At 34.3% G+C, this 16,006-nt stretch overlaps 2 protein-coding genes across 3 annotated transcripts in view; both read left to right on the forward strand.

Moving 5' to 3' along the window:
- LOC142341755 (protein XRP2-like) overlaps nucleotides 1-6,982 on the forward strand; it is a 525,423-nt gene extending 518,441 nt beyond the window's left edge. Inside the window, exon 8 of the mRNA XM_075392946.1 lies at nucleotides 6,259-6,982. Coding sequence (XP_075249061.1) covers nucleotides 6,259-6,603 — 345 coding nt within the window. The 3' untranslated portion in view covers nucleotides 6,604-6,982. The remainder of the gene's footprint in view (nucleotides 1-6,258) is intronic.
- Nucleotides 1-16,006, forward strand: part of LOC142341754 (uncharacterized) — a 249,763-nt gene that overhangs the window by 182,953 nt on the left and 50,804 nt on the right. The window contains exons 2-4 of one of the 2 annotated variants that reach the window (XM_075392941.1): nucleotides 9,080-9,352; nucleotides 14,773-14,935; nucleotides 15,449-15,592. In XM_075392941.1, coding sequence (XP_075249056.1) covers nucleotides 9,185-9,352; nucleotides 14,773-14,935; nucleotides 15,449-15,592 — 475 coding nt within the window. In that variant the 5' untranslated portion in view covers nucleotides 9,080-9,184. Of the gene's footprint in view, nucleotides 1-9,079; nucleotides 9,353-14,029; nucleotides 14,238-14,772; nucleotides 14,936-15,448; nucleotides 15,593-16,006 lie in introns of those variants that run through there. The other variant, XM_075392942.1, reaches the window with a different exon arrangement.

Below are 16,006 nucleotides of genomic sequence, written 5' to 3' on the forward strand. Positions count from 1 at the left end.
CTGTTCACGCCTTTTGATTTTTGAAGTCAAATTTGAAAGTGTTTTTGTTCACGTCGAAACGAAGTTGAGCGAAAAAGCGAGTGGCTTTACGGCGTGATCGTTTGCACTCGTATTTTAAAGTGGAGTGAAAAAAAAGTGTATGAACAAAAATTCGCTTTTTCGATTGTTTTTATGTTCACATGCGGCAATTTGACTTTGACTTTTTGACATTTTTTTTAGTTTTTGGTGGGATTTTTTGCCAAGTGGTTTTTCCATTCATAGTTTTATGTTTAGTGAATGAAAAATCCTTGAATTTTTTGCCAGAACTTGTCTTGTTATGTTTTTGATTTCGCTTTACCTTTTGATCACGATTTCTTTTTTCGTTTTACAAAGTCACGATTTTCAAGTTTGACCTATGACTTACCTCACTCACCTTTTCAAGTAAATGGATTTTAAATTCGTTATTTCATTGATTTACGTAATGTGCTGAATGCTGTCGAGATTAAAAAAGCCAACAGCAAAAGAAACGAGATAAACCGATAAATCACGGTCATTGTGTCAAAGTGCATTAGGTTATCGTTGTTCATTAGAGCTATTGCTAGCTGAAATTAGTATTGAGCTCGATAGATTTCAGTCTATGAGCTGAATTAGGTATAAATTTGGAATCTGGCTGAAACTGAAACTGCACATCAAAATAGAAATTTTCGACGTTTAGAAAAAAAAATGTCCCGCGATGTTTGAAGCAATTATTTCATATTTGTGTTTTCTGGACAAATTTGGCTGGACATAATTTCGCTCTCTTCATCGATTTAAGTTGACTAAGATGTTTTCCACCAGCCTCCCCACCACCACCAAGTGTGACTGGACTCCTTCAGCTTAAGCTAGCTACAAATGAAGCCCAACCCTTGCCTGTTGGGGATCAATTTGTCCGACTATATTTTGTATACGATAAAAATTTTTATTGATGTTCCGACCTTGTGTAATTAGGGATGGAACTCCAGGCTAGCCTGGTCCCCTCTGTTCTGTAATTTTTGTTCCCTTCCCCCCAAATATTGAGCAGGGAGGACCTCAGTGGCATCATGCGAATCAACATCATCTGGAAAAATTCCGAATTGCTTGGCGTATAAATGCTTTGTTTTCGTACAGTGGGGTCCTTAGCAGGTGAAAATTATCAAACTGCAGCACTGTCATCTGCTTTTGCGTTTATTCACTTGGTGCTATATAAATTTTGAAGGAAAAAAAAATCAAAGTCTAATTTTGCTAAAGTTATTCCTCAATTGATCCTGATCGCAGATTGCTTTAAAAAAAATTATGCTCTGAGCCTTGACCATATTAACCATTTACTCTGTTCTCTTTAAGGAGATCAGTAAACAGTAATACAAAGTTGAAGGTACCGTCTTTACTGTCTGTAATGCTCTCATGACACGCATATAATTGGGGTAAAAAACTAGTGGAGAAACAACTATCATTTTTTTCGTCCGAGTTTCGTCAGATGTTTTGTATATTCTGCATCCATCATTCTAATGTTAAAGCAGACAAAAATAAAAGGATGTCACGAAAGACATTAAAAAGCTAAGTTGTGTTTAAGAGTTGCTCCCAGACGGCTTGTTTAAATTAGTCAAAAACATTTTTTCGGTTATGGCGTTTTTCTGCGATATATGTTTCAGCTCCGCAACTAGTCGTTCGAGAACAATTCTTCCGACGTTAGTCAGTGTTTCATTTTTGTTTTTAATAGCCTTCGTCAGCCTCTCAACGGCTATTATTTAGGCGCTCTCGTTTTTACGACTCAAAGAAGAGTATTGGTTTTCTCAAGATTTTTTTTTACAGGAAGTACTATTCGTTCAGGCGGCCTTTTGACATAAAAGCAAAATTCGGAAAAATTGCAGTGAACTAATTTTTTCTGAGAGAGGGAAGTTTTTTATCATGCGCTTCGATCAGTGAATGTTTTTTTTTGATTTTGAAAAGTGTTTTTTGACAGAATGCGGCATGTAGATAACCATTTTTAGCCTTTTTTCGCCCAACTGGCCCAGTTTTTCGCTCATAATAATTTTAAATAGAAGCTGCTTTGATATGTGAACCTCTGAAATTGATGTCACTGTTTTTGAGCGTCTAATAATGCGTTTTAAATTCTAAATGAGCACATATTTCCTAATTTTTTAATTCATTTTTGGCTTCAAGTTAACTTCTTTTTTCGAGCCTAAAGTGGATGTTTTTTCACAAATCAGTGCATATGACAGTTCAATTTCGATTTTCATGCCTTGAATGAGTCTCTATAAAGTGAGGCATTTTTGTTATATAGAATTTTACACATGGTTGCCCGACTTTGGAAGGTGGAAGTTTTTTGTCCAATTTTTCTTTTTTTTTGGATATAACTACTAAAAAAAGATCCCACCTTTCTTTGAATAATAATTGAAGGATTTCGATGCGTTCAGTTAAAATTCTGCCATTTTTCTCCGTTTATTGCAAATTATTTATTGTTTCCAATATTTGAACCCTGTTGCTTCATTTTAAACTATACAGGAGGATAGCTATGTAATTTTTTTATAATTGTTTTACTTTTTACGATTTGAGTTTTAACATTCAAAAATCAAGAACTAGTCTTTTTGTTTTTCATGTGTTTTTGTTTCTGTCTGTTTTCTCCGCATTCTAGCACGTATCACTCTTTCAGTTTCCTGAGACCTATAGTTCTATTCAGCTCTGCTTTTTTGAGTATTTTTTAAAATAATTGATTTTGTCGTTTCCTATGTTTATTTTGGTTGCAAATGATTTCATTTCGACGTAATGCGGCGCTGAGAGCTTGCTTGAAAGCCGTTTCGAATGACATGTTGATTGATAATTACATTCAACGAATTTTATTGGGGTCTTTGGTTTGATTTTAAACGTTTTTTGCTTTTGAATTATTTTCTGTTTCTTTTCTCTTTTTGTTGATTAATTTAAATTTTCAATTGTTTTGCTGATTTTTAGTCGTATTGAGATGTATTGGCCCTTTGTATTGGTTCAATGAATTTTTTGGTAATTCATTTTAAGCCATGTCTTTTAAGATTTGGTTACTACAACGGACGCATTTTTATTTTGCTACACGGTTGTGTCTTTCTATGCAATTTGATAGGGAATTGAGAAATTTTACACAATTTTGTTCCGTGTTCTTTTTGTCAAAAAAAGAGATGTTTGTGAGCTCATTAAGATTTGGCTGATATTTTAGTGTTGGATAACTAGTTTTTATTTTATTAAACAACGGTTTTCGTTTGTATGTGTACTTCTACTACATGAAAAATAAATCGAATTTTTCTGGCTATGTCTTTTAATTCGCTTTACTTTTTGATCACGTTTTTCGTTTTACGGTTTTCACCCTTTTGATAACGCGCGGCTTCAAAGCGGATTTTTAGTTGTAACTATAATTTTATCAGTCAGAGGTGTTTATTTTATTAACTGTATGTTTGGAAGTCTTTTTGATCACCTGTAGCAAGTTTCAGATTTTGAGATGCAATTTTGAGTTGCCATTGTGCCCTATTCGATATTTTTTTTGTTTTGAAATTTTTTCTTTATTTTTGAAGTATTTGGGGGACTTTCTTTGTTTGAACTTAGATGTTCGAGTGGATTTGATGATCAGTTTTTCATTTGATATTGATTAATAGCCGTCGTCAGCCTCTCAACGGCTATTTTTTGGTGGTCTTCTTTTTTATGGCTCGAAGAGGAGTATTGGAATAAGTACTATTCCTTCTGGCGGCGTTTTGACCTAAATGCAAAATTGGAAAAAAATGCAGTGTGAACTAATTTTTTCTGAGGGAGGCAAGTTTTTATCATGTGCTCCGATCAGTGAATGTCTTTGTGACTTTAAAGTGTTTTTTTCTGATAGAATGCGGCATATAGATAACCATTTTTAGCTGTTTTTTGCCGAATTTAACCAGTTTTTTTGCTCATATTTTTTTGGAGAAATAATTTTTAGTAGAACCTGTTATGATATGTGAACCTCTCAAATTGATATCACTGTTTTTGAGCGTCTAACAATGCTTTTTGAATTCTAAATGAGCACATACTCCCAATTTTTTTAATTCTTTTTTGGCTTCAAATTAACTTGTTTTTTCTCAAATCAGTGCATATGGCAATTTAATTTCGATTTTCATGCCTTGAATGGCTCTCTATAATGTGAGGCATGTTTGTTATATAGAATTTTACACATGGTTGCCCGATTTTGGAAGGTGGAAGTGTTTGTCCATTTTTTCGGTTTTTTATAACTAATAGAAAAAGTCTCTTTGTGGACAGTCAGGGGTCCCACCTTTCTTTGAATAATAAATGAAGGATTTTGATGCGTTCACTATTTAAAATTCTGCAAGTTTTCTTGATTTATTGCAAAATATATTGTTTCCAATATCTGAACCCTGTTGTTTCATTTTAATCTATACAGGAGAATAGCTATGTATTTTTTAATAATGAGAAAATGTAATTGTGTTTTAATTTTTTTACGATTTGAGTTTTAACATTAAAACTCAAGAACTAGTCTTTTTGTTTTTCATGTTTTTGTTTCTGTCTGTATTCTCCGCATTTTAGCACGTATCACTCCTTAAGTTTCTTGAGACCTATAGTTCTAATTAGCTCTTCTTTTATGAGTTTTTTTTTTAAATAAAAGTTTTTGTCTTTTCCTATATGTTTTTTTTTGTTTGCAAATGATTTCATTCGACATAATACGGCACTGAGAGCTTGCTTGAAATGCCATTTCCAATGACATTTTGAACGACAAATACTTTCAATGAATTTTATTGGGGTCATAGTTTCGGTTTTAAACGTTTTTTGCTTTCAAATTATTTTCTGTTTCTTTTCTCTTTTTGTTTGATTTGAATGTTCTTCAACTGTTTTGCTGATTTTAGTCTTAATGCAATTTTTGGCCCATTGTCTCGGCTTATTGGGTTTATTGAGTTTTGTGGTAATTAAGCTTCATATCTTTAAGATTTGTTTTACTACAACGGACCCTTTTTTATTTTGCTACAAAGTTGTGTCTTTCTACGCAATTTGACATGGAATTCAGAAATTTGACATGGAATTCAGAACACAGAACAAAACCCAATTTTGTTCTGTGTTCTTCTTTTCTTCAAAAAAAGCGATGTTTGTGAGCTCATTAAGACTTGGCTGATATTTTGGCATGCTTCTACGACATGAAAATTAACGTACTACATGACGTACTTCTACTACATGAAAATTAAATCGAAATTTTCATGCTAATTTTTCTGGCAATTTTTCTTTTCTTTTGACTCAAGACTGTTGTTTTCTCTGCTTTGATTCATTCTGCAAGGATGTATTAGCTATTCGAAAAGTCAGTGCTTTTATGACCTGGGTTGTTTCCGGGATATTTCTGGCTATGTTTTTAAATTCGCTTTTTTGAAGCGTTTGGGACTTTCTTTGTTTGAACTTAGCTGTTCGAGTGGATTTGGTGATCTGTTGTTTCAATTTATTTTGATTAATAGCCGCCGTCAGCCCATCGATGGCTATTATTAAGGCGCTCTCCTTTTTTAAATCGCTTTATCTTTTGATCACCTTTTGCGTTTTACATAAGTCACGATTTTCACGCTTGACTTCTGACTTACCTCAATCACTGTTGAATGGAAACAATTGAATGGAATTTAAATTCTTCCATGCATTGAATTACGCGCATGTTACGCGAATAGCGTTCAGTTTACAAGCTGGATTTTTGCAGTTTTAGAATCTAACCGAATATGCAGAATTTACACACCAAAAAAATGACACTTAGGAAAATTCTGTCAATTTCTATCTTTTATTTCTTCTTTCTGTTGCAATCCCAATGTACGTCAAGTAGGTCAACTGCGGCTATTTTCCGGCAATTTGCCGGCTATGTTTTTATGGTACCAAATGAATAATGATCATACCCGGGCGCAAAAAAATCGGTCTATTCTTAAATTACATAACAATCGAATTCTGTCTTGCTTAAAAAAATTTTATGGTGCTGAGTTTTAGCTGTATTTTTCAGTGAACGTTTCACATGTATCAATCGTAAAGCGATATCTGAATTGTGATTTGTCATTACATTACACGGAGTGAACGGTCGGAACTAGCTGTGCCAAAATTCAGGTTGAGGAGCCTCCTCGTCAAGTTTAAGATCCTTTATGCTCATAACAGTGTGACCACTCGAAATGACAGTAAGTCATGATAATATTTTGTAAGTCAGTTACTACCTACTAAATTGTATGGCAGTATTTAATTGTTTGGAGCAACAATTCATTCAATTTAGCTGAGGTAGATTTAAAGGTAGATTTGGTTGCTTTTCAGCCTGAAGAAGACTCAAGCACCGTCCAGCTATCTCAGTCTGTGGAATCCACAGCAATGACACAGGAGGAGTTGGACCGGCTTCTTAACATCCCCGCACTTGCTCTGAATGCCAACAACGATTCAGCAGGTGACTCTAAACAAAGTCAAGTGAATTTTGGAAACAAAATTAATGATAAAGGAAAGGTGATCGGACTACTCTTTGATGGGGAGGACTCGGAAAGTGTGATAATGTCTGCGGTTGCCGAGAACGATGTTCTGAAGCGGAACAGTCTCGTATCGCGAGGTCAAATTGCCTCCGCGCAGTTCGAGCAACTGCAGAATTATATGCAGATGCAGTTTCATTGAGAGGATAAGGCGAGGTGATCCCTAGAAATAGCAGTTTGCTGAACGCTCTTAATATTGGAATTACTCTTTTATCTTCAGAACATACTTGATTTTATCTAAACGGAAAATGGTGAGATTTCGTGTGTCAGTTAAATATTAGCCATGATTGCTCCGTCATATGCGAGCAAACAGTTTGTAACTTTTTCGAGTTTTTAAAGAAATGTTATAAATATAGAATGTTGTAAATATAGAAATGTTTATATAGAAACGACATTGTACAAGAACTCTGTAAATACTGTTCAATTGTATGTTAGTGCTTCTGATGTACTTATGCTAACGATATTTATTCATCTTAAGATTCAACTTTTTTTGCTGACACTAATACATAATAAAAATCCGATTTTTTAAGAAAAGAATCGAAAATAACTCGTATTAAGGTGAAATACTCCTCTTAGGCAAAATTTTGCCAACCTTCTTTTCTTGTTCAGAGGCATTTGTGAAATCAGGAGCATATAAATGCGACCAAAGCTTTCTTTTTTATAGCTGTAAGTTGAGGGTAGCCATATTGTGATGTTCCTGATCCAAACATATGTCCCCTGTGCTGTCTTTTTTAAGAGCTGTTCACATGGTTGAATGTTTTATTATCATTGAAGCCATATTAGAATGGGGATTTCAGTCGGGCTGCAATAGTAAACGGAGCGAAAGGGCTATTAGGCTTTAAGCGCGATTTTGAAAAAGTTTCAGTCTCCAGTATTCTGCTTTTCTGAAAGAAAGTTTTACGGCTAGGAATAGCTTGAAATGAGAAAGTTTTCCTGGAGTACACGTGACGAAGATCCGCTGTTTCCTTTAATGATTTTTGGGTTCGTTTTCGATCATCTAGACAAAGCATGAAAGCGTTGTTTTATTAAAACTATTGTAACTTCTACAGCCACATTTAACAATGTTTATGACCATAACGTTCTTGCTTAGAAAAGTACAAGAGTGTGAAAAACAGTTAACGTTGAATTCGAAGTCATCGATTTGACTTTAGAATGGAAAAAATCTTTAATTTCTCAAAGAGCTATAGATAAAAACTGATGGAGCGCAATCAAAGTCGTGTATAATGCAAATGATCTCAAACTTAGTGTTTGTGGTTAGATAGAACACGTTTTAGGAAACTTTTTTGATTATATCTATCATAATTTAAGTGCATCTAACTAATAGAAGGTTACTCACGTTTTTTGGTTCCTCTGAAAAACTCAAATATTTTTCTGTTTCTGTTTCAAACTTCATCTAAGTAACGTCAGCTTTTTTTATTGGCAGCTTGATAAAAATAATGTTTGGTGCTAAAGCAAACGTTTCTGCAATGTCATTTTCGATATATTAATTTTATATATATATATATATATATATATATATATGCTTTCAAGTGCGAATGTGGGAACATTCTTTGCCACGCACAGAACAACCGAGCCTTCTTGTTCTAACTATATTCGCCAGCTTTATAACTACTTCTTTTTAAATTAAACTATAGACCTAACCAATATATACTCTTAACTAGCAATATTTATTTAACATTTCTGGGTGGTTTTGATCAATGATTTACATGAATTACATTTTTGTACTAGAATTTCGTTGGACAGTTTTTTTCGTCTCACCATCTAACTCCTCGTCCTCAAAAATAGGATAACAGGTAAGGACCGGAGGGCATTAAGTCGGTGAGCAGTTCCCGTAGAGCCTTACGCCTTACTATTCACCGAAACTGCTGAGACCCCACAGCTCCACCCCACGCTCGATCCCCTCCCACTTCCCTTAATTCCATTGTGTGAAGAGCGGTTCTTACAACCCCCCCCCCCTCCCCACCTCAATCCACCGCCCTCTCTCATCCAACCCTTCCCTCCCCCTCCTTATTCCAGCGTTAGCCCCGCACGACTTCCCACTCCGCTCTATTTAATGGTGTGAAAGGCGAGTCGTAGCGCGACCCGCGCGCTTGACTAATATATTAAATAAATATATTAGTTTTTTTTTCTGTTGGTTATCAGAAGTGATGTTTGTGATTCGTTTCTTCGAACAATCTAGAGTTCTAAATAGCTGACATATGAATTGGACGAAAAACACCCATTAAGCTTCAAATATTGCTCTTAGAAGAATTTAAAAAAATATTTTTCATCGTTTGTTAGTTATTTCTGAAATATCAGTGAATTATTTCCGTGAAATATCAGTGAAAGATTTGTTTGTGTATGATGAAAAACAAGCAGTTGCTTTGATTTTCTCGCTAATTTAGCGAGTTGTTGAAATGAGAAAAAGTTGTAGTTTTGTTACACTTAAACGCTTAAGTGAAAAAAATTATAACCTATACACTAAAATCATTTTTAAGATGTTTCGAAAAAATGTTTTTGAGAGCTACAATCTTTTTAAAGCCACGCCAGCTCATTGGTCATCCTCATTTATGAGGTCCGCGTAAAACATGCCTAATGGGAGCTTTGCAATATGCGCAGTGAATCTGGCTTCTATTTTCAGATTGAATGGAGGAGTAACATTTTTCTTCACATCACATTTTTCTTCATTTTTAGTTCACATTTTTTGTTGGATTTCTTGTTGATTGGCTTTGGTGCATAGTCATATGGCAATGGACTGGCGACAGAGTCCTCAGTACCTGCCGAAGAGGAACAACTACGTCAAAGGAATTGCAGAGAGCCTCAAGATTAGCGAGCAAGATGCTATCAACTTGGAGGCGCAAATATGGAACAGTGCTCCTTCTCTTCGCGAGTATCCTGAAATGCTTAAAGCGGTCAGTTGATTCAGTTTAGGAATTTCATTCCTCTCATTATTATTGTTCCGACCCCCACTTTAGTGGGGAGGGAGGAACTATATACTCAACTGGGTTTTTTTTTATTCAGTCAATTTTGGCCGACCGATATATTCATCGTAGAGAATTGTGATTGGTATCATTAAAAAGCCCGTCCAGCGTAGAATACGGAATTAAAAAGATTTTTTTGATTTTCGTGTTTTACAGGGAGTTATCGAGGTTTAATTTTTTTTGAACATTCGACTGTTTTTGTTCACATTTTCAGTAATTTTTGCTAAAATGTGGCACAATTTCGCTAATATAATTCAAAATAAGTCAAAATTTTTAACGGCAAAGTGTTGTTGTTACCGTTAGAGATAGAAGAACGTTGCTGAATTGTTCGATTGAAGTTTTTTTGGCTCAAATTTTTGATAACATTTTCAAAATTCAAACTTTTTTCATCAAAAATGGCACAAAATATGCTTTTTTGGTCCACTTTGTTAAAGTTTGCCAGACTTAGTGACCTAGAAACCTTAACACAGACTCCCTAATCTCAAAAAGAGCGTTAGTTGCAAATAGGTGCCGTATGAAAGTCTTCTGGAATTAAAACTTTGCCGTTTTTTACAGATTTAACTCGATAATTATACAAAATGCATTTTTTTTTCAATATTTGAAGAATTCCATTCAACAATTGGTCAAATTCGCATATAACTGGAACACTTGGTTGGTTTGCTGGGCGCGAGACAAAATCAGTGAGAGGTTTGATAATATCATGGACTCTTAGAATCAGAGTCTTTTTGGTCTTTATTTTGATGCACTCTTTTTTCAGAATATTTTGCTTTTGTTTTAATGTTAATTACTGACAATATTTTTTATTCTTGGCTCCGTTAATGACAGCTCCAATTTACTTAAATTCGAGGCCAAATGTAGATACAGTTTGTTTTCAGAGAACCAAAGGGTTTTTATGGCTTTGGGGAATAGTTTTAATAACATTTAACTGAATTCTCGTCTTCTGCCTTCAATTGTTATTCTTTTGGCAGGATTTTTAAATTTAACCACTCGAAGATCTAATTCTCTTCCTTGAGAGGTGCAAGTGAACTTTTTCTGTTTATTCGGTTGTTACCAAATGTCTTATATTATTGAATGTATTTGTTTTAAGGAATATTCTGTGATTTTTTGAACTTGTCATTTTTTATATTACTTTAGTCAACATTTTGCTTATTCTCTGTAAATACAAGTCAATCTTTCCTCCTTATAGAATAAAAACTAATTTTGTGGCCGATTGTTTTAACAGAAGGTCTTCTTGCTTTTGTTACTACGGGTTTTCATAAAAAATTTTCTGAATTTTGTGCATAATTGCCCAATTTTGCTGTTGTTATTGTTTCATTTTTAAAATGTCACATTATTTAACAATCTAACTGAAAACAGCTTGACAACATTTGAAACTGATCATAATTTTTGTTTTCATAACATATGGTCTGAAGGGCTGCGACACCGTTTTCTTGCAGAAATTGGTAGAGTTTTTTATGTTTGCCCTTTGTTTCTTGTTAATTTTTGTTGTCCTATGCCAAATATTGTGTAATTAAAGGTCTCAGTGGCCATCTCTATATAAACAAGTGAACTTAAATATCTGATTTTGGTAAACAACTAATGGCTGTTTGACTTTCGATATAAATTTCCAAAAAAAAGAGTAATCGTTTTGTTCAACTTATCTCTTTTTGTTCTGGTTTGCGTTTTTTTTCGTATGTTACAATGTTGTATTTTTTTCGTGAATTAGCCTCATTATTTAGAGCTATTTTGAATGTTTTTTTGAATCAAACAATTTTTTTTTCTGTTGTTTAAACTTTGTAAGTGATGTCTTCAGGGCTTAGACAATTTGTTTCAGAAGAATTTTGTGAAGTTTAGATACTTTTCAGTTTTTGTGGTTCTTTTTGTTGTCATTTGGTGATGGTCGTTTTACAAAAAGATGTTATGATGATCAAAGGGGATGAAAAAGAAGATGTTATCTTCTCGCGGTTAATTTGTTATGGTTAATGGCGGTTAAGTTTAATGGCTTCAAAACTGTGGTTTCGTAAAGTTGTTTGTGAAACTTATTAGTTCAGCTTGTATTTAATGTTGTTTTCTAGTCTTATGATTTAGTCTCATTAAAATCAGTCGCAATTCGTTTTCCTAGTAGTTGCAAGACAAAATGTCTACTCTTTTAGTCGAAAGCTTTTGTTGGCTATGAATTTTGAAAATATTTGTTTTTAATAAAAAAAGAGATAGATTTTTGAGATATTCCAATTTACTTTTTTATTTTGTAGCTAAGCTAAGCATCTCTATATACAATTCACATCATTTATCTTTTGAAATACAATTTCCTCTCCATAACGGATTTATTTTCCTCAAATGGTCTTTCTTCTTGGAACAACCAGTTTTCATAAAACCAGTTTTCGTGAATTTTGCGCACTTTTTTGTAGGTTTTTGTTTTCTTTTCACAGTATCACAAAAATGGGCGTCATTTGACTTACAATTTTTGTCACATGCAGAAAAGGCAAACGAAGATTTTTTATTGCTTTTAGTGATCAGCTTAATATTTAATTGATTGGGGGGACATAGTTTTCGTGCATAATTTTTTGTGCAAGTTTTTCGTTATTGCCTGCATTTGTCGTTCTTTTTGTAGTTGTATGACATATCCTGGATAATGAAAGGCCTCAGTCGCTCTCTATTGAGTTATAAAAGACTCTCTCAATGATTTGATGCGTAATGTTTCTAATCAGTTCGAATTTAATTCTTTTTTTAAAAAGCGATGTTTTAATAAACTTTTGCCACTGTTGTCAAGTCGCATTGAGGAAAAGTCCCATATTTTGTTCCAAAAACTACCGGTTAATCTTCTTGGTATAATTTTTATCTGATGCCATTTTGATTTGGTTATTAGTGATTTGGTTAAAAAATGGACAAGGAGTTTTGGTCGTAATTAATATCTGTAACAATTTGATTTTTATTGCCGTCCTTTCTGGTAGTCATATTATGGTAGCCACAGGTCTCATAGGCCCTCTAGAGTAGATTGTTTTATTCTTTTAGTAGTTTGTTGGACGAGATGTTGATATGTTAATTTTTTTTTATCTCTTCCTCATTTGGTAGACAATGAAGTGGAAAATGTAGATGAGTGGGGTCGGAACTTAATGTGCGAACGCACATTACCGAGCCTCCTTGTTTTAAGTAATGTTTAATTGCCTGAAATAATGATGAAATTTGTTGGTTAAACTCCTTAAATGTCGTATTGTCTCTAATAAAATGGGATGAAAATCAGTTGGTTGAATAAAATTCTTTGAACTCCGAAGTTGCAATTTGAATATAACAGTAGCAACGTGTTATTAGCAGTTCGCTACACACAGATCTTCAGCCACCATCAATCAGTAACTTTTTTTTAAAAAAAAGGATGAGTTCCGCATTCGAGGTTTCATGTCTCAACTACAAATTTATAATACAGTATTCGTATTCCATAGATTGGTAGTATATAGAGTACGTGATTTTCACTATATTATGTTTTAAACCGACCACACGTTTAATAGCCGCACAGCGATAGCTGGGGCTATTATTGGCCTTCTCTTGGTTTTTTACAATTCAAAGAATTTGAATTGTATTGGGGTGCTGTCTTTTTTAAAGATCTGTTCTCACATTTTCATGATTTTTGAAGTCAAATTGGAGTAGTGATTTTGGTCACCCCGAAGCAGGAAGTGGTTTTGCGGTGTGTCACTCTAAATGAAGGTTATTAGAGAGCAGCTAATAGAGGCAGCAAAAACTTATACAGATTTTTAATCAAAATATAACATATCAGTATTCAATGAAAAGACGAATTTTTTTGGTCTGTCTTTTTTACTTTTTTTGAGACCGCAGATCTACGAAGCTATTGCGGCTATTTTCTGGCAATATGTCAGCTATGTTGTTTCAGTTGGACGAAAATTGCATACTCTGATTGTTAATCCTCCCTGAACAGCTTACTTTCTTAGCATTTGTTAGGGCGATTTAAGAAGGCGCAACTTTGGAAATGAACCAGTACTGTTTTCGAACCAGCATCTCTTAATATCTCTTACTTGCAAGCCTAGTGTGCTACCCATTACACCAACTGGTCTTAAGCTCTCGAACTTGGGCATCTTTAATAACCCTTCTCTCTCATTTTTCTTGTTCCCGATGTTTCATCTCGCTAGCTAAGGATACATTCTTGTCAAGCTGATCGGATGCACAATTTACATTGGGTTGTTCGTTCTAAGCCGTCTAACACCAACTTCCCTGGTCAATGTAGTCACAGGCATGGTGGGATGTAGTGAGGAAACAACGGGCCGGTTAAACTATCACCGGATATTGAAATTTTGCATGCATTAATTTTATTTGTCATCCATCCGATACAATTCAACTGTGTCCTCTTGAAACGCCCCTGTTGTTGGAGTCAAATTCAAATCTTTACGCCCTACTTGAGCCACTGAATATGTTGTCAGAAAAATCCAGGTGATCATGATTTTACCATTTAAGGTTATTTATTCAGCGCACTTGATTTGATTGTTTAGTCTATGTAAATGTAAGCTTACTTTGCGACTTTGGTGTTAGTTAATAACCAACTTAAAGAAATGTTGCAATAAGCTCAAATAAAATTTAAACTTAGAGTTTAACTAAAGTATATTTAAGTTAAACTCTAAGTTTAAATTTTATTTGAGCTTATTGCAACATTTCTTTAAGTTGGTTATTAACTAACACCAAAGTCGCAAATTAATATATTTGTTTTCCGTTAGGTTTAAATCTGGACTTTTCTGTCTTCAGCTTTTTCAAACTTCAGCTCAATTGCGATAGTCTGCTTTTCACATTGTACTATAAGATGAGCTTTTACTGGCAGGGACGAATGGACAAGAAGGTAAAACAAACAACAATTTTGAGATGAGTTTTGCTAGATAATAATAATTTTAAAATTTTTTCCTCCTCTGACACATATTCTTAATAATATTGAAGCAGCAATGTATGCTTCGACCAAGAAATAATAATTCTTTGATGCCTTCAATTCGAATAATTGAAATTGTCATGCTTTGCCTAACTTCGCTGTAAACGAAATACTGTATTAATATATTAAAAACAGTTACTTTATTTACTGACTAATTATCTGATTAAATGGGGAAATACACAACGTGTAAATGGGGAAATGTTTTTCGGGAAATACACAACGTAGAAAGATTAGACAACCAAAGTAGATCTTTATAATTGTCACATCAAAATCATCGGGAAGAAAATAAGATTAACTCATGCAAAAACGCCAAATCGGAGTATTCAAAATTTGTAACATTAGCGAACTTTAACTCTCGACATAATCATGATGTTTATTTTATCAACTTTTGACTGTAGCGCATAATTAACTTTCCTTTATTAATGGTTTTTATTGATCTGATTTCCTTCAGAAATTAGAGGAAAGGAAGAGGATGATAGCTGCCGCTCAGCAACAACATCATTCACAACAACAACAGCAGCAGATAATCAGGGTGCCTCTTTCCAGCTACCCAGTGCAACAAACTACTGCAGGACACATGAGACCGACAAACCTTATGGGCATGCAACACCAAGGTGAATGGAAGCTCAATAACGAAGAAATCCTCGCACTAATGTTTTGATCTAGACTGATTTTCTCTTGTATTTTTTTCACGCTTCATTTACCTATAAGTCTTAGTACTTCCACTTGGCATCACTCGGCGAAAACCTTCTAATGATCTAGCATGCGGCTTGTGTTTCTGTTGTGGCTTCTTTGATACATAATTAGTTCTAACCTAATTGAAAATAGTGTTCTAATGCTCTGTTTGGTGTATCAACTAAAACTTTGTAAATTTGTTAGAAATTTTGTGGGGGTTTTAGGGTCTATTGTATGGTTCCGTCAAGTGGAACACTACTACACGCTATTTGTATCCAAAGGAAAATATAAATTGATTCACAACAAAATTGAAACAGGAGAAGGTGTCTTCATCATAATAGTTCCCTGTAGAACATCATCAATTAATAATGCTAGTAGGTAATTGAGATTTCGGTTTTAGACTTGGACGACTATGAACTGTTTTTGTCTTAATGACGACCGTACGTCTTTAGGTCAAATGAGGATGGGCCCTGGTGGTGCCAGTGGTGGTGGTGGATGGGCTGACGCCACTGGAGGCGCTCATCCTGGCAGTCGGATGCCAATGAGCAGCCATGTATCGACTGCTGTACAACCTCATGCTCCCCAAATAATGGGCGGTAAGAACACTTGAAATATCCTGTCCTGCTTTTGTTAAATTTGTCTCTGATTTGATCACTGGCTTTTGGATAAAACTTGACGAGGTTGAAATAACTTGCATAGGAGTATGCATACATACTTCTATTATACCATGTTCGAGTCTGGAAAATTTGAATATAGACATAACTGTTAGACAGAAAGACAGAATTAATTAATTTCTCCAAGTACTCAATATAAACAAACTTTAAAAACATCAATTTATAAAGAGACTCGGTGGGGACAGACAACGGGACAACTTTTCCTCAACACTCTGCCCTTCAAAACTTTAATGTTGTATATTTGTATATTTTTCTGAAAGTGAATGTGTATTGAATGGATGTTGTGTGAACTATGACTGTCCCTCTCATAAGCCATACTATTCTCGTGGGTTTTTA

This window comes from Convolutriloba macropyga, chromosome 6 (assembly GCF_964194025.1).
Source record: "Convolutriloba macropyga chromosome 6, txConMacr16.3, whole genome shotgun sequence".
Taxonomy (NCBI): domain Eukaryota; kingdom Metazoa; phylum Xenacoelomorpha; order Acoela; family Convolutidae; genus Convolutriloba; species Convolutriloba macropyga.